General features: G+C 46.9%; 1 protein-coding gene across 1 annotated transcript in view; it reads right to left on the reverse strand.

Moving 5' to 3' along the window:
* LOC147729443 (fish-egg lectin-like) overlaps window positions 1–8,868 on the reverse strand; it is a 174,011-nt gene extending 165,143 nt beyond the window's left edge. The window contains exon 1 of the mRNA XM_086959055.1: window positions 8,763–8,868. Within this exon, the coding sequence (XP_086815181.1) occupies window positions 8,763–8,868 (106 nt within the window). The remainder of the gene's footprint in view (window positions 1–8,762) is intronic.
* Between the last annotated feature and the right edge of the window lie 14,889 nt (window positions 8,869–23,757).

Raw genomic sequence — 23,757 nt, forward strand, 5'->3', positions numbered from 1 at the left:
TTGAATGATGATTTGGCTATTTTACAATAACTCAATGAATTCCAGGCATTACAAAGCAATGTCCAAGAAAAACGCACTGCCACTGGAGAAGTAAAACCAGTTCCGGCAAGACCTGCCTGATACCCTAAGATTGGGGACCTAGTCATAGAAAAGAACATGGACAAGAAGGAATATGGGCCATCTTACAGAGCACCCGTAACTGTCCTGGCAGTTGAAGGAACAAGAACAGCCCTTCTTCTGCCTCCTGCTGGAAAAAAAGAAAGAAGATTAATCTCCATTGATCTGATCAAACCTCACTGTGTGGCCGATTCTCAACAGTAGGCTGTTTGGGATCCTGAGTAGCTGCAGATCTCCTCTCCTCAGCGCAAAGTGCATAACAATGAAAACAGCGATGCGTCACTTTTCATTGCGCCCTATTTACAGTATGACGCATCATGTCGCAAGGAGTCACAGAGACGTCAGTATTTCTGAAGTATCTGTAGGGGCAAAAATGATGCATTGCTGGAGTGTGTCGCGAAAGTGACACAAATTCATCAATGGGTCATTTCACATGGGCAAGTCCCATTTTAAATGTGCCTGCCACAGTCTTACGCCTACTGTGAGGTAGGCGTAAGATATTGACGCATTTGCATCCCACAGGGGTATACAAAGTGACGCATCTATGTAGATGCGTCACTTTGTAAATATGATGCAACATGGCACATTTTTTGTCCTTCTGGTGCGTCACAAAAGTGATGCACCGGCGGTGCAAAGTGATGCGATGGCTCATCAATAAACCCCTTAACTTGTGTTCCCTTGGTTGCATCTTTGGTTTTCATTGGGATCATGTTCCTGTTAATTTGGATTGGTATAGTAACTGTCTTTTTCCTATTACTGAATGGACATTACCTCCCTGCCGTACAATCTGTGAACTTGGGTCTGAAACCACATACGTCATCCCACCATACTCAGAGAGACCTATCCCTTGTGAACATTACACCAGTTCCAGAACCAGATGTTATAGTTTGGGATAGGGTTTGATATGATGTATTTGGTCCAACTGAACATTTACAAATTCCATATTTCATTCATTGAATGATTTCATTACCCCAAGTGCACTCTCTGATGAATGAGACATTGAAACTGTAAATAGTATGCTCTCAGATTTAGAACAATCTGCTGAATTTTCTTATAGGGAATTGTATGAAGATACACCTGATTTTGAAACCTTGTATTTTTACCAGAATTATGGTCATCACTTTTGCAAAAAGCAAGCTTTCCACGTACTTTTAACACTAACCATGAATGGGAACATTGCCCAACACCACCAAAAGCTAGTTCTGCCACATGTGCACAGAAATTTGCATACTTTTCCCAGTTTAATGCATCAGACCCAATGTCATATTACTATAAGCTTGCACAAATAAATGCAACTGCGAAGAAAATGATGGTAACAAACACCAAGCTGATATATTCAGCTACTTTCATCCCCAACTGTCTATACATGGTTTTGTCTATTGGAGGGACACAATAAATACAAAATCTATCTTGGGCCGAACGAGTGGCAGGCTGGGGGAACTGAGGCTTTATTTAGAGCTTGCTTCATACCATTATACATGATTATCCTGAACAGAACAGTGCAACAGACTACCTACTACTGGTTTGCAAAATTAAAGATCTGAAACCACCACACTCTACAGATATAGGTGTAGAAATAAGGACCCTGAAGTTTTCTTAAGCGGTAAGTGGTAGAGACTATGAGAAGATTTTAAGTGTGTCTTTAGTCTGTAAGGAGGTCTTGCTTCAGTATGTGATGATTCAATAGCAAACTTATCCTGCTACTTGAAAGGCTCCCCAGCTGCTGTGATTCATTCGTTTTTTGAGTTACTCTCGAATGGGAGTTGTTTAATGCTGAATGATCAAGGCTGTTGCGGGATTACTCCAGGCATCGTGGATCTAGTGACAGTAAACACTAGGGTTGTTTGTTGTAAGCAAGTATTGTTTCCCCTGGCTCACACAGTTAGGGAGGCACCACTGCGACCTTCATTAAATGTTTCTAGTATAAGGTTTGATTCACAGAGCAGACTAAAAGCCATGTTATTTCAACAATGTGTGACCTTAACTTCAGCCTGAGAGAATTTTGAACTCCAGGTTGCAAGGTCTTCGTCAGAGATACAGGCACTGGTCCGTATGAACTTCCTGCTTTATTTCGGAGAGATAGTTCATCATATCTTTAACATGTCTGATACTAGAGGGATTGTACACTTATTTAGGCATATTGGATGAGGTCTGTTATCCCTCTTTCAGACCATCTTTGGAGTAATTACAGGTTTAATACACTCCGTACCTGGAAGAATTTTTGGAGGGCTTCCTCTGGTCCTAATATCAGTGGCTGGCATTCTGATTTTAATTCTATTGCTTCACAATGGTCATCTCAATGCCTAAAGACATGAAGAGAACACAGCTGGGACGGCGTTGTCTTGAGCGTATTGTGTTCTACGTGGGCACAACTCGGCTTCAAAAGCTTAGTGAGCATTGGTTCCTGGCTTTTTAATGCGGTCCGGCTAGACTGTATCCTGCCTGAGTTCCGTTGCCTCTTCTTCAGATCTAGATGTATGTTGGACGTGTGTCAGTCACTTCCATTGGTTTTGCCACCGGACATAGCAGTGCTACTGGAGCTCTTGCAGGACCACATGTGCAGATGTCCACAGCATATTCCCATGTTGATGAAGGCATTTCTAGAGCCTTCAAGGAATGCTTCCACTCCTGTTGGAAGGGAAATCAGAATCCAGGCATACAGGCATCTATTTCGTCCCTGGCGGTTTCCGTGAGAACCAGAGATGAACATCTTACTTGATATGATAATGGTGGTTCTGGAGGGATTGCCACTTGCGGATGCAATGTTCAGCGACATTGAGTCTTCAACACATGCTTCATAAAAATTCTGGCCTTCCCTGTGCTAGGAAAGTTTTTGCAATTTTTTAAACCTTTACCAATTTAAAGTTCAGAACTGTCTTTGTTTAATTTTTTTCCGTCTTTGCTCTAATTGAGCAAAGTGGCTTTCACAGTGCTCAGTGTAATATTACCACATATACAAGTTTAGAGGAGTTTTTGAATGCTTTTAGGAAAGAGAGTTTTTTTCGACTTTGAATTTATGGGGTTTTTTTCTGGACATTTTTTATCAGGCGTTTAAAGTACTTTTAGTATTTTATTTATAAATGATATTTCAAGCTTTTAATGGCCGTAGCCTTAATATTACCGAGCTAACGCTGTTGACCTTTTGGTGAGGTGTGGGTGTCATCTTCGATAGGCTAATCCTGTCCTGTATGTCCCTTTTTGTATACATTGTCCCACCGACACAACAATAACGGTTCTGAAGGGTGACCTTTAACCTAGTAGTTAGCTCTGTCTCTTCGTGAACATGCTCTTAGCATATTATCAAAATAACACTATATTTGATGTTCATAAACATGTCCCCAGACTCTGCAACATTATTCTGTATAAGGGTAACCACTTTTTAATCCTTGGCCAACAGGCCCCACTGTACATGAACACATATGTTTTGAAAAAATGTATGATTGTTTGCAAAACGTTTATGATTGTTTTCAAAACATATTGATTCCAGGAGAAACCCTGGAGTGACCCCTCTAGTATATAAGGTCCTTATTCCCGCCTGCAAATTAGAGGAGAATTCCTTTCAAGTTGACACGGGGTCCTGCATGCTGAATCTTCAAAAATGCAGCGGTCTGACATCCCTTGCTGGTGTCATCTTCGGAGCTGAGACGAGGTCCTTCACTCTCTACCATCAAGTGAGGGGGTTGGAGCTTCCCTAGGGGATTCTTGGCTACCTACATACATATACATGCTACACCTACATATCTAGGCTAGGTACATTTAAGCAAATTAGGTAGGGCACACATTGTAGGAGTATGCAAGTGCTACTTTCTTATCTGAACTGTATGTGTTCATATTTTTAACACTATAGTAGAAATGTCTCTACTATTTACCGTATTGGTTCTTGTGATTTCTTTCATATACTTTTGCGTCCTGATTGTTGCAGCAAATATATTTACACAAGATTGAAGCTGGACCAATAAATACTTACTGAAAACTTACTAATTGCCATTCTGTGTTTTTTCTGAGAATAAGTAAGCATGAGTGGCTGAGTGAAAAGTACTGTATGGTTTTCCACGATCCCTGAAGAATCATGGTTGTCAAGTCCAGTGGTTATCAGGAACTACCTACACCTCTGTAAGATACAGGGGGGTGGTAGTGGCACTATAGAGCTAGCTGATCTAATGGCTGATGTATCGTGTGGGGGTGTCCAGAGTCTGTTTCTACACCAAGCCCTCAGTTTAGTCCATCCAAACCCTGAACATCCTGGGTATTCCTAGGAATTACACGACAGGGGCTCATCTGAGAAAATGGCCAGGGCGTCTTTTGGGTTCCGAGTGTGGCCCTGGAGATCGAAGGCAGGCGCTAAAAAGTTCCTGGCACCTTCACTTCTACACGGAAAATGAAAAGTACATCTCCAATGCTCTACATTTAGCGTAGGACCATCTGGGCCAAAGCTTGCTTGTTGCGTGCCAGGGTCAAAAGGGGAGATACTAAATAACTGTTAGTTCACACCAAGTGAATGGAGTGGCATGTCTGCCCCTGCAAGAAATGTTTTTTTCTTAATAGGCTTGTGCTGTTCCTAATAGATTCAATAAAAGTTGAAGTCCAGCAGAATTCCCTTATTTCTGTGTGGATGTTGTGCAGACAAAGAAATCAATGAATGTGGTGCAGATAATTTAACCATTGATGCATATGCCTATGATAGAGATGCACAATCAACAAGACCCAACCCTCTTCTCTTTCTGGCATAGACTGTGGAACCCATCATCTGGATGAGCTTTGCCACATCAACAGGGTAGACTTCAATTTATGATGCAGAATGGTTTCTCAGAACCATAGGCCCAGCCTTGCAGTTAGTTTCCTTCATGTTTTTCATTGAGAAACTCCAGACCAATCAGGGTTAGCAGTTCTGTTGGAAACAGTCCTGTAAGGGTACCTCAAAAGGACAGATCTAACATTCCAGATGATAAATGCTTCTGAATTCTGTCACATATTGTAAACACTGAGGGTTGAGGTGCAATGGTAGGTAGTAACAGTGCAGTTCAGGTGCTAATGCTGCTCAGTCAGCAGGTTTGTGCTGCTCTTAGTGGAGACTTTAGTATTAGGGACTCATGAGGGCCATTGCTGAAGGACTAGGCCCCTCTGAGTGTTGGATGAGGAGTTGGAGTGGGCTTAAGGCAGGGAGGCCGTACTATTGTCTGAATATGGGATACACACAATGCACAAAACCTAAACCATGACAAGTTGCTTCAGACATGTTCTGCTTACCTTTAGAATGTCATGTTTCCTATTTCAGGTTGGGAAAACACACACAAATTACCACACAACATCACATTTGTAAACAATCCTCATGTTTGAATCATTCTCGAAACACCGCAGCCTTTGACCCTGCAGGAAATCACAACGCGGTTGTTACCTTCTGTGTAAATCATGGTGTTTTGATCTTTAGCACACGCATGAGCACTTTGGGACAAGAGATGGCGGGTTTCATTATGCTTTGCAGCAGTCTTTTGGGGTTTGTTCATCCTGTGTCCCCCTAATCTAGCCCCTTCTTCCTCTTTTCCCCACCCCTGTAACCATCTCCGTATTCCTTCTCTTTTCACAGACAGTAACACAAACCACCTCTCTGTATGTCCAGCCGACATATGAATTATCTGGGTTGTGTCTAAGGAATACTTTAGGTGGGCCACAGACATTTCCCTAAAATCTGCTGAATGCAGTTTTGTTCTATGGCAAAATGCATAGGGAGATGTAATGAGAGACAGACTATCAGATGCATAGATCCATGATGCTTGTTTGGTTAGCTTTAAGAGATCAATAAATGCTGAGTTAGTAAATAACTTGGCGTGCCCACCATCCTCTTTACCCTGAGAATTCATGGAAAGGAAACGCTACATATAGGACCAGCCTGTGGGTCTGTGGTACCTGAGACCCCTGCCATGCTGTAGGTCTTTGTCTCGCGCATCTCTGTTGTGGTGTCCACCAGACTCAAACATAAATGTACAGCATATCTCTGTGCATATCAGCATTTAAATTGATTAAATGCATTTATGTAGATATTTATATTCCTTTATATAAAAGTGTTTAATGATGATGTTCATAAATATATAATTTGTTATGTCTGCCTAAATGTACATATTACATTTGGTTATATTATTCAATGCTTAACAAGTATATAGGTCGTGGCATAGTTTTCATAGAAGATGCGTGATTAGATGCTTATAGTTCCTTATCTATTTATCTCTCAACAATGTTAATTTTATCATAACTATCGCCTGCAATTGCTTCATTATTGAATTATTAACAGGAAAAAATTAATTTAAAAGAAATAAATTAGCTTAAAGTGCAGCACCACTTGAAAGTCTGAGTTTATTAAATAAAACTTAAATGTTGATATATTGACTTCCTCATACATTTATACCTTCCATGTACTTACATTAATTTAATATATTTATAAAGCATAGCTACCTCAAACAGAGGTGTCCCAGTGCTGTAGCAGACACGAAGAAGAGAGAGGTTGCCGTGGGTCTAGCTCAGGCTGAATAACCAGGTCTTCATAGCTTTCCTGAACTCCAATTCAGATTGGATTAGGCGTAGTTTAACCGGAAGTAAATTCCATAGTATGGTCGATAGCGCAGTGAAAGATCTACCCCCAGTGCATGCCTTTTCATATCGAGGTACGCAAAGCAGATTGTGTGAGCTCAATGTTAATGCTGGGAGAGTCAAATTTGTTTCCTGATGTAGCTGAGATACTTGCCTCTCAGTGCCCTGAAGGCTACCGTCAGGGCCTTGAATTCTATCCATTTTTCTACTGGTAGCCAATGGAGCTGTTTAATATGTGGATAAATATGTTGTCTAAATGGTACTCTTCTAATTAATCTTGCAGCCACATTTTGCAACATCCGCAATCTCTTCATAAGATAGGCAGGTAGCCTAGGTAGAGGCTATTCGCATAATCAGAGCCTCAATGTTCCTGAGGCATGTACCATGATTCTGCAGCCGTTTTTGGTAATAAATGTAGACATTTGCACAAGCTTTTCAATATACTGAAGCATGAGGATGCAATATGATGTACTTGGGTTATGAACAGCAGATCATTTTCCCATTTTATGCCCACGTTTTTTGCCCTGGTTGAGGGGCTGGGAGAGAGTCCCATTTCATCCGGCACCACAGTCTGGCCGACAGGGGGGATACCTTGCCAAAAAACAGGACCTCAGTTTTCTCTGCGTTAAGCGTTAATGTGTTATTATTCATCCAGCAGGAGATGTCCTTCAAACATCTCCTGAACCTGGAGAAGGAGTTCACGGAGTGGTCCTTAAAGGAGAATACTAACTGGGTGTTATCGGCAAAGGAAATAGCTTTTATTTCCCATTTGGCAATGAGTGAAAAAAAGAGAGCCAAATATATATTTAAGAGTAAAGAGCTTAAGGCCGATCCCTGTGGCACCCTGCACCATATTGGTTTTGCTTGTGACTTAAATGGTTGGAGAGTGACCCTTTGATTACGGTCACTGAGATATTACTGCAGCCAGGAGAGTGCCGCTCCCTCCTCAATCCTGCACTTTTAAGCCTTGCTAGTAGGGTTTGGTGATCCACCTTATCGAAAGCTGCTGACAAGTCGAAGAGCACCAGCATAGCTGAAGCTTCTGTGTCACCACTCATTCTTATAGACTCTGCCACCTCCAGCAGAGCAGTCTCTGTGCTAAAATCAGTCCGAAATCCGGACTGCATCTCACGTAAAATGCATGCCTATCAATGAAATCCGGGGGCAGAGTCAGCACAAGCGGCAAAGGTTCCGACACACGCAGCTCTGGGCCTCCCCGACGATAGTTTTAAGACTCTACAAACCGGGGTTAATAAGACTAGAGTGGCTAATGTTGACCCTCCATATAATCAACCCTTGAACACCACACAAAAAGTGTGAGTAGATTCTCTATGTTTGTTTGTCCTCCCTGTCCTGACGAAAGCCCCATAGACTCCGTTGAGCCAAAGGGGGCTGAAACATGTCGACACCCCTTGGAAATCCACACTTCTAGATCTAGTAACTCGATCTAGGACAAGTACCCACTTAATTTTAACATAAGATCTCCACCATTTCATTAAAAACTTTTTAGGTGTTGATCTTATTTTTACCTGTTTTTCACTTTTTTTGCACTGATTTCTTTTTCATCTCTGGACACTGCAACCTAGACCAGAGGAGCCTCTGGATGAGGCAGGCACCCACACTCTCTATGGTATCCGATGATAACTGCCGAAAACCACAATGTAGGGGCGGATGAAACAAATATACCGCAACACCAGCATACATTGGGTCTTTTGAGGATACCATAGTTTTTTCTAACCAATGGTTTAGAATTGTTACAAGTGTCCATTTCTCCCACTTGATTAACCTTGATATCAATGAAATTGGACAGTTGACATAGAACCAATTTTTCCAGCATCTTAGCCAGTAATAGAAGTAGTGAAATCGGGTGGTAGTTGCTGAGCTCTCCCGGAACAAAATTGGGCATTTTCATGAGAGGCAGTAGCATAGCATGCTTCCAAGAATCCGGGAAGATGCCCATGGCAAGTGAAGTATTCCTTAAGTGGTTCAGGATAGGATTGATCAGGAGGGCCAGTGATCTCCACAGTTTTGGGTGGCAAGATATTCTGGGGATCTTAATTTACGTTTCAGGATCTCTACCAAAGATTCCTGCTGTGAGTTGAGGAGAAATTCTGAGAAGGATGTCTCTCCATCATGGGTTTCCACATATTCCATTTCAATTGTTTCCATTCTAGTCGTGAAGGTGTCATAGACCTTCAAAAAAAATTCTCAAAGAAGTCTGATAGTTTTGCACACACTGAAGGTGACGGAGAGATCTTTCTCTCAAGTGCTATTGGCTTACTGAAGGAGATAACAAGCTTGAATATTTCTTTGCTGGAGTTCTCTGTGGTATTAACTCATTTTACAAAGATTTCTCTTCAAGCAACTTTTGTATAGTGTTTTAGGATCCGAGCGAAAGTTACTGATTCATGCCCTTATATAGGTACAATTCACATTGCCCTTATATAGGCATAGAAATCATAAACATATTTAGACATAACCCATGCAGTCCAAATACAGGCATGTCTATTTCCACTCGATCTAAAAAGCCACAACGCTTTCTTGGAAAAATCGGCTTCAGCAGTCAGGGACATCCCCTTGCTTGAATATTGATTTGTCCAAGAATTCATGAAGTTTTCAAAGAACTATCATTCCCTTGGGATTCTTTGATGACAGTATTATGCCCGGCTTTACGTCAAACTAGGCACCTTCAAGGTATAAATATGCCTACACCTGTCCTCGTAAACAAACAGTGGATCGGAGCAGCTCGACTATCTACTTGCCCGACGCAGTTCGCCACAGAAGTGACGAAGGAAGCCGACCCTCCAGCTGATGCACTGCTCGAGAAGCTGTCCTTTCTGTCGCTGAGAATCCAGCTCCAGTTTTTCCAAGCTTCCCTTGTGGGGTGTTGGGAAATTGATTCCCGAGACAGAGATACCAGACCTCCTTCATTCTAAAACCAAGGTATGGATCTGATTAGACCCTAAGAGAAATCTTGTTTAGATTCTTGGCAAAGAAAAACTAAACTTATGCTACACCTCACTTAATTGTTCCCTTGTACTATACTTACATCAGGTACATTGGGTTAGGCATATTTTAGAAGCACCAGTTGAGTATTTCTAGCCTTTGTTATTTATGTATGTATTTATCTATGGTTTAGAAACTATACAATGCTTTTACAGTATTATTTTATAATACTTTTCTTACTGTACACATTATACTTTGCAACCAGTATTACGATTGTAGCAGTTCAATTTACCTGCAAGAGAAAGAAGACTGTTAAATAAATTATTTTATTGAAAATGCCCGTCTATTTTCTCTGCACCTCTGATGAAAGAAGCATGCACGATTGACTGATTAAAATATCTATCTATAGTTTTCGCGATTCTGAAGATACATTTATTCTTGTGGAAACAAAGTTGTCATGTTTATGCAGTTGTCAGAAATGAATCCCTTCTTTTGAATTCTAGAAAATTTCTAGTGACCTCTGAGCTAGCTGCCACTCACAATTAAGTCCAATATAGAGACCTAGTCGACCGAATTCCTACATCAAATCTATAGGATATATTATTCCAATGCGCAGAGCCTATTGGGAATATAGGAACTACACTACATGGCGCCAAAGTTTGTTAAGGCACTAATTTACCGCTAGATACGAGAGTAACTCAGACATGCCTGACTTGCTCAGTGTTGGCCGCTCCCCGAACATCGGTGTCCCTGAACCCTGGTATCGTTACGATTTTAATTGCAATTGCCGCCACCTTTTTGCATATTATTAGTACATAGCGCTAATTTCATTTTAATCTGCCTGTAGCGCTGGAATTTGCTGTAGCGCTGGAATTTTCTGTAGCGCTGGAATTTGCTGTAGCGCGTGTTTAATAGGGATTTGACCGCAGCGCTACTGATATTGTGGGTACTGACTGATTTTCAACAGCTGCACCTTCGCCCACTTCCCAGATATATTTCAGCTGATTGTGCCGACCTCGGCATGTTATTGTTTTGGCTAGGAGCCATTTTGTTGTTGTGCCTGCCAGCCCGCCCATCCACCCCGATCACACCTCCCTGCGGCCCCTCCCTCGCTCCGCCCCCCTACACCTCCCTACTTATGTCAGTAGGACCTACACGCAGCGTTCACGTGCAGCGATCGCGCCCTAGTTGCTCCAAAGGTGCGCCAAAGGTAAGCCTGTCTACGCCCGTCCGCGCCAAGCCCGTGCCAGCGCCATACCCCCTGGCCCTCGTACCACCCACCCCACCCGCATTACATACGACGCCACCACCCTCTTAGCCCTAAACCCCGGCCGTCTCCCCAACTGCGTCCAAGCCGCTCCCGGACACACCCATGGACCCTTCTCTTGCAACTCCTGCAAGTTCGACGGCACAAAGAACAACTCCTCATCCACTAACACCAAACAGATATCTGACACCAACCACCTACAATGCATCCTGCTCAACACCCGCTCGGTCCACAGGCACGCCATCGACCTTTGGAATCTACTAGACACCATCGCCCCGGACGTCGCCTTCTTAACAGAGACATGGATGAACGCCTCATCAGCCCCAGACATCACCATCGCCATCCTGGAAGGCTACAAGATCATCCGTAAGGACCGCACCGACCAAACAGGAGGAGGCATCGCTATCGTCCATAAGAATTCCGTCCGCATCTCAACCAGCTCAGACGTCAACCTTGCCTGCGCCAAACACCTTCACTTCCAGATCCACACCGACCCCAAGACCACACTCAGAGGCACTCTCCTCTACCGGCCTCCAAGGCCCCGTGCACAATTCAGTGACAACATCACTGACTTTATCACCCCACACGCCCTCCCCTCCGAGGATTACATTCTATTGGGAGACCTCAACTTTCACCTGGAAAAGAGCAACGATAGCAACACCACCACCCTTCTGGACAATCTCGCCAACCTCAGACTCAAACAACTTGTCACTACCCCCACCCACATTGCAGGTCACACACTTGACCCTATCTTCACTTCCAGCAAACATGTCTCCTTCAGTCACACCACAGCTCTCCATTGGACGGACCACTGCTGCGTTCACTTTATCTACAATAAGGCCACAACACACAATCATCCTCAACCTACTCTGCGAAGAAACTGGAACAAAATCACCAGCGACCAGATCTCCTCAGCGCTTCTTCAAAACCCCCCTGCCCACCCCTCAAACCCCGACCAAGCAGCCATTAACCTCTCCCAATGGCTATCCAACAGCGCCGACATCCTAGCACCGCTGAAAAAACGTCAAACCAAACTAGGCAGCAAAAACACCTCCTGGTTCAACGATGATCTTAAGAAATCGAAGAAACTGTGTCGCTCCCTCGAGAAGGCCTGGAAAAAAGACCCAAACACCAGCACCAGGGATGCCTTCAAAAACGCCACCCGCATACACCACCAACTAATCCGGTCTGCCAAGAAAGCCGCCTTCAAAGACCGACTAGATAATAACGCCCACAACAGCAAGGAATTATTCAACATCGTCAAAGAATTTACCAACCCTTCAGCCAACTCCAACGACATCACTCCCTCTCAAGCCCTCTGCGACTCCCTAGCCTCATTCTTCCACAACAAAATCGCAGACATCCACAACAGCTTCGACAACCGACCCAGAGACCAACCCACCCAACCCTCTGCAAGACCTTCACCCCCCTTGAACATCCTTAATGACTGGAACCCAATCTCCACCGAGGACACCATCCGCCTGATGAACTCCATCCACTCAGGATCCCCCACAGACCCATGCACTCACCACATCTTCAACAAAGCTGACTCCATCATAGCACCACACCTCCGAGACGTCATCAACTGCTCTCTCAACTCCGCCACCTTCCCGGAAAGCTGGAAACACGCCGAACTCAGCGCCCTTCTGAAAAAACCCACAGCTGACCCCACCGATCTCAAAAACTACCGCCCCATCTCGCTCCTTCCATTCCCGGCCAAAGTCATCGAGAAAGCTTCAAACAACCAGCTCGCCGCCTTCCTCGAAACCAACAAATCCCTCGACTTCTCACAGTCCGGCTTCCGAGCCAAACACAGCACTGAGACCGCCCTCATCGCAGCAACAGACGACATTCGAACCCTACTGGACAATGGAGACACAGTCGCCCTCATCCTCCTCGACCTCTCCGCAGCCTTCGATACAGTCTGTCAAAGCACCCTGCTACAACGCCTCAGAAACATCGGAATCCAAGGAAAAGCACTGGAATGGATCACCTCGTTCCTCACCGGAAGAACCCAGAGAATCCGCCTCCCACCATTCAAGTCTGAGGCCACTGAAGTCATCTGCGGTGTACCACAAGGATCTTCACTCAGCCCCACCCTCTTCAACGTATACATGAGCCCCCTTGCGGCCATCGCACGCCAACACAACCTCAACATCATCTCCTACGCTGATGACACTCAACTGATCCTATCACTCACCAGAGACCCTAACACTGCCAAAACCAACCTACATGAAGGAATGAAAGAAGTAGCCGAGTGGATGAAGCACAGCCGTCTGAAACTGAACTCAGACAAAACAGAAGTCCTTATCTTATGTCCCTCCCCCACCGCCTGGGATGACTCTTGGTGGCCAGAGGCCCTTGGAAAAGCACCCATCCCGACGGACCACGCACGGAACCTGGGCGTCATCCTGGACTCCTCACTCTCTATGAACAGACAAGTAAACGCCGTTTCATCATCTTGCTTCAACATTCTTCGCATGCTCAAAAAAACATTTCGTTGGATCCCCACCGAAACTAGAAAAACAGTCACCCACGCACTGGTCACGAGCCGCCTGGACTACGGAAACACCCTATACGCCGGTACCACCGCAAAACTCCAGAAAAAACTCCAACGCATCCAGAACGCCTCAGCCAGACTCATACTAGACATCCCACGTAAAGACCACATCTCTGGTCCCCTGAAAAACCTCCACTGGCTCCCCGTCAATAAGAGGATCACTTTCCGCCTCCTAACCCACGCACACAAAGCACTTTACGATCTGGGACCCGAATGCCTCAACGCACGACTCTCCTTCTACACCCCCTCACGCCAGCTACGATCCTCCAACCAAGCCCTTGCTACTGTACCTCGCATCAACAAAACCACCATGGGAGGGAGATCCTTCTCCTACCTGGCAGCTACAACCTGGAACTCACTTCCTACTCACCTTCGCCTCACTCAGAACCACCTAGCATTCAGAAAGCAACTTAAAACTTAGATATTTGACAAGTAATTCCCCACCCTGCTTCAAGCGCCTTGAGACCCTCTGGGTATGTAGCGCGCTATACAAATCTTTTGACTTAACTTGACTTGACTTGACATGCTTTACACAGAGACCCCTTTTTCCTGTCAAATTCTCCAATAGACATCTGGAGTGGGTAAAGAGATAAAATATCCGCCATAACTGAGAAGGACGAAAATCCTATGTATTAGTTTTTGATTTGATTCAATGTTGAAGGATGCAGTTTTCCAAAATATTGTGCACCTTATCTTTGTTTCCATGAAACTTGCTCTACAAACTTTCAGCCAACAAAATGACTTAAAACGAGACCGTTGGAGCTGAAGCAACTGCTAACCAACAGGGTTTAGACGGTACAGGTTTCTAACAAAATGATCCGGTTGCTATAATCATCCCAGAAAATGTAAGGAAAGCCATCACTATAAAACGTATAACAAATGGCCAATCACCAAGAGGTGGTTGGGTCATTTTTGTCATAGAGGAACACAAATATTGGCAGACAGAGGTACTCTATTCAAGTCAAGTCAAGTCAGAGAATTTATATAGCGCACTACATACCCAGAGGGTCCCAAGGCGCTTAGAAAGGGGAGGAGGATTACTTGTCAAATATCCACGTTTTAAGTTGCTTTCTGAATGCTAGGTGGTTCTGGGTAAGGCGAAGGTAAGCGGGGAGTGAGTTCCATGTTTTAGCAGCCAGGTATGAGAAGGATCTGCCTCCCATGGTGGTCTTGTTGATGCGAGGTACAGTGGCGAGGGCTTGGCTGGAAGAACGTAGTTGGCGGGAGGGGGTGTAGAAGGACAGTCGTGAGTTGAGGCATTCTGGTCCGATGTCGTAGAGTGATTTGTGTGCGTGGGTTAGCAGTCGGAAAGTGATCCTCTTATTGACGGGTAGCCAGTGGAGGTCTTTAAGGTGACCAGAGATGTGTTCGTTGCGTGGGATGTCTAATATGATCCTGGCTGAGGCGTTTTGGATTCGTTGGAGTTTCTTCTGGAGTTTAGCGGTAGTGCCTGCGTAGAGGGTGTTTCCGTAGTCCAGTCGGCTCGTGACCAGAGCATGGGTGACTGTTTTCCTTGTTTCGGTGGGGATCCAGCGAAATGTTTTTCTAAGCATGCGAAGAATGTTGAAGCAGGAAGAGGATACGGCGCTGACTTGTCTATTCATTGAGAGTGAAGAATCCAGGATGACGCCTAAGTTCCGTGCGTGGTCTGTCGAGATGGGTGCTTTTCCGAGGGCTTCCGGCCACCAGGAGTCGTCCCATGCAGAGGGGGATGTACCTAAGATGAGGACTTCTGTTTTGTCTGAGTTCAGTTTCAGACGGCTTTGTTTCATCCATTCGGCAACTTCTTTCATTCCTTCGTGTAGGTTAGTTTTGGCGGTGCTGGGGTCATTGGTGAGAGAAAGGATAAGTTGAGTGTCATCCGCGTAAGAGATGATGTTGAGGTTGTGTTGGCGGGCGATGGCCGCGAGGGGGCTCATGTATACGTTGAAGAGGGTGGGGCTGAGTGCGGATCCTTGTGGTACGCCACAGATGACTTCAGTGGCCTCGGACTTGAAGGGTGGGAGGCGGACTTTCTGAGTTCTTCCGGTGAGGAACGAGGTGATCCATTCAAGTGCTTTTCCTTGGATTCCGATGTTATTGAGGCGTTGTAAAAGGGTGCTGTGGCAGACTGTGTCGAATGCTGCAGAGAGGTCGAGGAGGATGAGGGCGACTGTGTCTCCATTGTCCAGTAGAGTTCGAATGTCGTCTGTTGCTGCGATGAGGGCGGTCTCAGTGCTGTGTTTTGCTCGGAAGCCAGATTGTGAGGAGTCGAGGGATTTGTTGGCTTCGAGGAAGGCGGCGAGCTGGTTGTTGACAGCTTTCTCGATGACTTTGGCCGGGAATGGAAGGAGCGAGATGGGGCGGTAATTTTTGAGTTCGGTGGGGTCCGCTGTGGGTTTCTTCAGAAGGGCGGTGAGTTCAGCGTGTTTCCAGTCTTCCGGGAAGGTGGCGGAGTTGAGGGAGCTGTTGATGACGTCTCGGAGGTGCGGTGCTATGACGGAGTCTGCTTTGTTGAAGATGTGGTGAGGACATGGGTCTGTGGGGATCCTGAGTGGATGGAGTTCATCAGGCGGATGGTGTCCTCAGTGGAGATTGGGTTCCAGTCGTTAAGGGTGTTCACGGGGGGAGAATGTTCAGCAAAAGGTAGGGTGGGTTGGTTTCCGGGTTGGTTGTCGAAGCTGTTGTGGATGTCTGCAATCTTGTTGTGGAAGAATGAGGCTAGGGAGTCGCAGAGGGCTTGAGAGGGGGTGATGTCGTTGGAGTTGGCCGAGGGATTGGAAAATTCCTTGACGATGTTGAAAAGTTCCTTGCTGTTGTGGGCGTTGTTGTCAAGTCGATCCTTGAATGCTGTTTTCTTGGCCTTTCGGATTAGTTGGTGGTGAGTGCGGGTGGCGTTTTTGAAGGTGTCCTTGGTGCTGGTAGTTGGGTCTTTTTTCCAGGACTTTTCGAGGGAGCGGCAGAGTTTCTTGGACTTCTTAAGATCATCGTTGAACCATGAGGCCTTTTTGCTGGCAGGTTTGTTTTGACGTTTCTTCAGTGGTGCTAAGGTGTCGGCGGTGTTGGATAACCATAGGGTGAGGTTGGAGGCGGCTTCGTTTGCGTTAGAAGAGTGGGCTGGGGTGTTTAGAAGGAGCGATGCGGAGATCTGGTCCGTGGTGATTTTGTTCCAGTTTCTTTGCAGAGTTGGTTGGAGGTGGTTGGTGGGTTTTGGTTTGTTGTAGGTGAAGTGAACGCAGCTGTGGTCGGTCCAGAGGAGCTCCGTAGTGTGGCTGAAGGAGACATGATTGCTGGAGGTGAAGATGGGGTCGAGTGTGTGACCTGCGATGTGGGTGGGGGACGTGACCAGTTGTTTAAGTCCGAGGTTGGCGAGATTGTCCAAGAGGGTGGTGGTGTTGCGGTCGTTGATCTTTTCAAGGTGAAAATTGAGGTCTCCCAGAAGGATGTAGTCTTTGGAGGGGAGCGCGTGAGGAGTGATGAAGTCCGTGATGTCTTCACTGAATTTTGCGCGGGGTCCTGGTGGTCTGTAGAGGAGGGTGCCTCTGAGTGTGGTCTTGGGGTCGATGTGGATCTGGAAGTGAAGGTGTTCAGAGTTGGTGAGATTGGCGTCAGAGCTGGTTGAGATGCGGATTGCCTTCTTATGGACGATAGCGATTCCTCCTCCTGTGTGGTCGGTGCGGTCCTTACGAATGATCTTATAATCTTCAGAGATGGCAATGGTGATGTCTGGGGCGGAGGAAGCGTTCATCCAAGTTTCTGTTAGGAAGGCGACGTCCGGAGAGATGGTGTCTAGTAGATTCCATAGGTCAATGGCGTGTCTGTGGACTGATCGGGTGTTGAGAAGGATGCATTGTAGGTGGTTGGGGTCAGGAGTCTGTGTTGTGGTCGTAGCGGAGATGTTGTCGGTGCCGATGAATTTGCAGGAGTAGCAGGAGAAAGGTCCATGGGTGTGTCCGGGAGCGGCTTGGACGCAGTTTGGGGCGCGACCGGAGTTAAGGGCTAGGAGGGTGGCGGCATCGTAGGTAATGTGGGGGGGCTGGGCAGCGCGAGGGGCAGGGGGTCTGGCGCTGGGCGCGGTCCAGGCGCGGACGGGCGTAGACGGGCTTACCTTTGGCGCACCTTCGGCGCGGAATGGGCGCGGTCGCTGCGCGTGAACGCTGCGCGCGGGAACTCCTGTCATATATAGATAGTGGAGGGGGAGGGGCGAGGGCGTCTCAGCTGGGAGGCGGGGCGGGCTAAAGATCAGCACAACAACAACAGAGGCAAGATGGAGGCGGAGGGGGGAGCCCAGCGGAAATGCGCAAATGCTGAAAAAGCGGCGCTTTTAAAATCCACAAATGCTAAATGTACAGAGCGGTAAGCAGGCACACAGCAGGCAGCAATAATGAGGCAAAATGCAGATAGGCAGCCAAGCAACGATACCGACTGATGCAGGAATACACTGGGGAGCGACCACTCAGCCCAAGGGACAGGAGCGAGTCACGGCGCTTTCCGGTGGTGGAGCGCTGTTCTGGTCAGTGGGAGGGCGTCTCAGCTGGGAGGCGGGGCGGGCTAAAGATCAGCACAACAACAACAGAGGCAAGATGGAGGCGGAGGGGGGAGCCCAGCGGAAATGTGCAAATGCTGAAAAAGCGGCGCTTTTAAAATCCACAAATGCTAAATGTACAGAGCGGCAAGCAGGCACACAGCAGGCAGCAATAATGAGGCAAAATGCAGATAGGCAGCCAAGCAACGATACCGACTGATGCAGGAATACACTGGGGAGCGACCACTCAGCCCAAGGGACAGGAGCGAGTCACTGCGCTTTCCGGTGGTGGAGCGCTGTTCTGGTCAGTGGGAGGGCGTCTCAGCTGGGAGGCGGGGCGGGCTAAAGATCAGCACAACAACAACAGAGGCAAGATGGAGGCGGAGGGGGGAGCCCAGCGGAAATGCGCAAATGCTGAAAAAGCGGCGCTTTTAAAATCCACAAATGCTAAATGTACAGAGCGGCAAGCAGGCACACAGCAGGCAGCAATAATGAGGCAAAATGCAGATAGGCAGCCAAACAACGATACCGACTGATGCAGGAATACACTGGGGAGCGACCACTCAGCCCAAGGGACAGGAGCGAGTCACGGCGCTTTCCGGTGGTGGAGCGCTGTTCTGGTCAGTGGGAGGGCGTCTCAGCTGGGAGGCGGGGCGGGCTAAAGATCAGCACAACAACAACAGAGGCAAGATGGAGGCGGAGGGGGGAGCCCAGCGGAAATGCGCAAATGCTGAAAAAGCGGCGCTTTTAAAATCCACAAATGCTAAATGTACAGAGCGGCAAGCAGGCACACAGCAGGCAGCAATAATGAGGCAAAATGCAGATAGGCAGCCAAGCAACGATACCGACTGATGCAGGAATACACTGGGGAGCGACCACTCAGCCCAAGGGACAGGAGCGAGTCACTGCGCTTTCCGGTGGTGGAGCGCTGTTCTGGTCAGTGGGAGGGCGTCTCAGCTGGGAGGCGGGCGGGCTAAAGATCAGCACAACAACAACAGAGGCAAGATGGAGGCGGAGGGGGGAGCCCAGCGGAAATGCGCAAATGCTGAAAAAGCGGCGCTTTTAAAATCCACAAATGCTAAATGTACAGAGCGGCAAGCAGGCACACAGCAGGCAGCAATAATGAGGCAAAATGCAGATAGGCAGCCAAACAACGATACCGACTGATGCAGGAATACACTGGGGAGCGACCACTCAGCCCAAGGGACAGGAGCGAGTCACGGCGCTTTCCGGTGGTGGAGCGCTGTTCTGGTCAGTGGGAGGGCGTCTCAGCTGGGAGGCGGGGCGGGCTAAAGATCAGCACAAAAACAACAGAGGCAAGATGGAGGCGGAGGGGGGAGCCCAGCGGAAATGCGCAAATGCTGAAAAAGCGGCGCTTTTAAAATCCACAAATGCTAAATGTACAGAGCGGCAAGCAGGCACACAGCAGGCAGCAATAATGAGGCAAAATGCAGATAGGCAGCCAAGCAACGATACCGACTGATGCAGGAATACACTGGGGAGCGACCACTCAGCCCAAGGGACAGGAGCGAGTCATGGATAGTCTTCCCTGAAGCAAATGCAGTATCGCATGTGTTTCACTTCTACAAAGTGGAGGAAAATCCAACGGAATACGCTCCTTTCGAGGATATTGAAATTCCACTAACTTACCAAGAGCATCAGCTCAGGTTTCAAAGGCGCCCTACAACACCAAAATCACAATACCAGGCCCGGTCCCTAGGTAGACCAGGAGCAACATGGCTGGTACTAACCAGCTATACACCACATCCTCACATTGAAGAAATGTCTAGTGAAGACTTATTTGTTCAACTAAAACAACTAATAAAAATACATAAACAATTGGTTCAATATGTCATGCGGACTCTAACAGTCCAACCTCCTATAAGGATTCCACAACAAACCCCTCACCAGGGGAACACAAATAAAATGACACCACAGACTATACAATCAGTCATTGGTAAATTACCTGCAAAAAGGGATCAAATTCCATTCTGGATAGCTCGAAAAATTACTCAAATCGAGGCAGTATTTCCTGACAGTAGACCTCTTGAGAAACAAGAATTTTAACAATCTGTTTACCAATGGGGATCGCACCGTACCTGGAGGACTGCGACACTTGGGGCACAGTCTTTGCTGCAATCTAAACAAAAACACATGGTGTTCTGTCTATGGCGGTAATGCCAGATGTCCTGAAACAGATTCAAAATGATTATGGGGCAGAGCCTGCTTTAAATCTGTGTATGGAATTACCGAAAGATTTCAACCAGGTCTCAGCTATAATATTAGCTAATATTAAAGGTGAAGCAACATACGTGGCGAGCCGCCAAAAAATAGGAGAAATTGATATAACTGAGCAACCATATGAACTGGCCAGAATAATAGAAAAAGCTGATGAAGTCCCAAATAACAAAAAATCCTGAAAAGGTCCTTATTAAAAACACTCTCCCTAATCCTAAAAAGAAGTGGGAAAAACTAAACAAACTTCTAATGAGAAGCGTATGGCCGAGATACCCGCCACCCCCTCTCAACACAATCCCCAAGAATTGGGAAACCGGAAACAGTTCTTGAATTTTTGGAAGGCGGGAAGGGAGTAAACCCTTCCCGGCCGTATTTATTAAAATATGAAACAAAATTTAAAACATTAAAATAACAGTTTCATATTATGTACAATTTCATTTCCACATTACGATGTTTGGCTAACCTTAACAGATCTCTAATACAGAGGTTCTCCTAGCCGAACTAACATCCTACAAAACATTTGACTTGAAATTGTACATCCTAACGTTAAGGGCCAACGGCAAGGTCGTAACCGGTGTCAGATCCCTAAACCAGACATACCCCCCTCACTTGTGAGAGGAGCGACCGCACCGAGGCGTACCTCAAGTGCATCTACCAATTTCCCTTTGTACTTGACGGGGGCCCCATAAGACTCGACGCCATTTAACGGTCGTTCGAGGACTCGTGTGAGGTGTCTAAAAGGTAGCGTAAACCCCCTCCCGCACCCCACACAACTTACCCATCTGCCGTCGCAGATGTCCTGGCCCCGGGAAATTCTCCAGGAGGGGCCGTAGCCCCTCCTATCCAGGAAGGGGCCTTGACCACCTTTCCTTTCCTTCCGGCGGCCTCTCCTTAGACAGGACCGCCTCCCCGTTGAGGGGCCAATTGGCCACCTCCCCCGCGCGCTCCCATCCGTAATGGGTGACGCCCCCTCATAGGGATCTTCCAATTACTGCTCACCGATCATGACCTTACCGCCCGACCAAAATAAATACGACAATTCTATCTAATTTACTAAGTAATAAAAACGAACATGACTTATTACAAGCATGAATACTGATCAACATTAGTGCAACATTACTTTTATTTGCAAAACATACTGAAAATAACCAATCTTTATTGCATATTCAAAATTTTCACGACGATCATTACGACCTGCAAGAAACATAGCTACCATATCAAATCTTTACTCAAAACAACTAGCTGTCCTCAGGGGCTGGTGGGTGGGTCAAAATTGGCTCTTCGTTCCGTCTCGAGCTCACGTGCAGCGGGGAGGTGCAGCTTCAGAGCACAGGAACAAGAGGATGCTTTCTTGGCTTCTGCTCCTTTTATCCGTCTTCAGGGTGGGCGTAAACCCGCCCCCGCCTGCCTCCGAGGGCGTGGCCGGCCACATTGGTGTCTAGGCCAGCCCACTCTAGGGCGGGAAAAAGGCGCGCCCCGGCTACGCCGCTTCGGGCATACCAGCCGAGACACGCCTCCCGCCCAAGATGGCTTCCCGGGGGGATCGTGGTACTCCACCATACGTTCGGGGGGACCGAATGGTCGCCCCTTTCCATTCTCAGTCCAGGGGAATGCCTCCTCAAAAGGAGCACTTTGAAAAGAGGTATACTCTCAGAAATAGGAATAATTTGAGAAAACCTGATAGATATGAAGATACTAACACACGTTACTCTCGTACCTTTCAGAATTCCTCGCAGAAATCGGAAAGAAGAGGACGGTCAGAACATAAGGAAGAACACGTTCCAAAAAATAAGAAAGCTCAATTCACAAAACAGAAGGTAGCAGGTCTAAAAATCAGACATGCCGAGGATCTTGAGGACACAACTCAAGAACGGGGAGTGAGCCCAGACAATGCTAGACAGCGCAGCAGAAATCACCATACTCGCAAGATCTTGAAGGATCATCTGGAGACAGTGGACTTTATGAGTATATTCAAGTTGAAACAGCTGACATCAGGATTAGTGTACCCCATAAGTTATATGATGTAACGCTCTGGATGGAGGGGGACATAACTAGAAAAATTAAGACCACTCTTTTGGGGGGATAAGCGCTCTAAGGGTTATGACATTCTTCTAGCTGAAAAAGACTGGCCATCAAAATTTGTCAGAGAGTGCTCACATGGCGAAGACATGACTATGCCAGACTTCTCCAATCATATTCCAATTCACTTAAAATGAAATGAAATGAAATGAAATGAAACAGATCTTGTAGATGTGCAAACTTAGCCCAATGGGCGTCAAGGCGCCTAAGTCAAATGCAGAAGCTAGAAAACTTACGAAGTCCTATTTACTCATGGGTAGGCCCTCTTAAAAAAGTAGGTTTTAAGAGCCTTTTTGAAAGACTCAATGGTCGGGAGCGTTTTTATTTCTGTGGGAATGGAGTTCCACAGCTGCGGAGCCACCACGGAAAAAGCTCTGGCGCCCCATCTGGTCAGTTTGAAACGAGAAACAACCAGTTGACAGAGTCCCGCGGATTGGAGGTTTCTTGTGGGGACGTAGCGCATAAGAAGAGATCCGATAGCACTGGCAGGGCCATCCTTCAATGCTCTGTGGGTCAGACACAGAATTTTAAAGGCAATTCTGTGCTGCACCGGGAGCCAGTGAAGCTCCTTCCTGGCTAAGGTGGCAGAGGATGCTTTCGGAAGATCCAAGACAAAGCGTGCTGCAGCGTTCTGTAGAATCTGCAGACGATGTATCAGGCCTTTATTGACTTCAATATACAGGGAGTTGCAGTAGTCCAGCCTTGAACCAACCAGGGCTACTGCAACCTGTTTGCGGGCCTGGGGGGATAGGTATCCGCGGATTTTATTGAGTGTCATGATCACACCCCAGCAAGTGGCCACAGTCCTGTTGACTTGCAGGGACATAGAGAGCGAGGTGTCAAATAATACTCCCAGATTTCTGGCGGAGGGGGAGGGAGTGGGGCAGATGCCAAGAGAAGAAGGCCACCATTCACTCGACCACAGATTTTGACCCTTCCCAAAGATCAGCACCTCCGTTTTTTCGCCGTTGAGTTTGAGGGAATTTATAGTCATCCAGTCTGCCACATACTGCATGCAGACCCTGAAACTGGCGGCAGCTGTACTAACAGAGGTGTGAGCTAATGATACCATGATCTGGGTATCATCTGCGTAGGATACCACCTCCATCCCCTGAGATTTAACCAGTCTAGCAAGGGGGGCCACATAGATGTTAAACAGGGTCGGACTCAGGGCCGACCCTTGTGGCACCCCACACTGCAATGACTTGGCAGGGGAGAGGTGGTTCCCAAGCATAACTCTCTGTTCCCTTTCGGTCAAGAAGGAGTTTAAGAGACTCAAGGCCGGTCCTGTGACACCCGCTTCCCTTAGCCGAGATGTAAGGATGGTGGGGGATAGGGTGTCGAACGCGGCCGTGAGGTCTAACAGGACCAGAACCGTAGTTTGGCCAGAGTCCACCTTGCGTCGGATGTTGTCGATCACATAGGTAAGGGCGGACTCTGTGCTGTGGTGTTTCCTAAAGCCAT

The sequence above is a fragment of the Lissotriton vulgaris genome, chromosome 2_1 (assembly GCF_964263255.1).
Source record: "Lissotriton vulgaris chromosome 2_1, aLisVul1.2, whole genome shotgun sequence".
In the NCBI taxonomy this organism is placed as follows: domain Eukaryota; kingdom Metazoa; phylum Chordata; class Amphibia; order Caudata; family Salamandridae; genus Lissotriton; species Lissotriton vulgaris.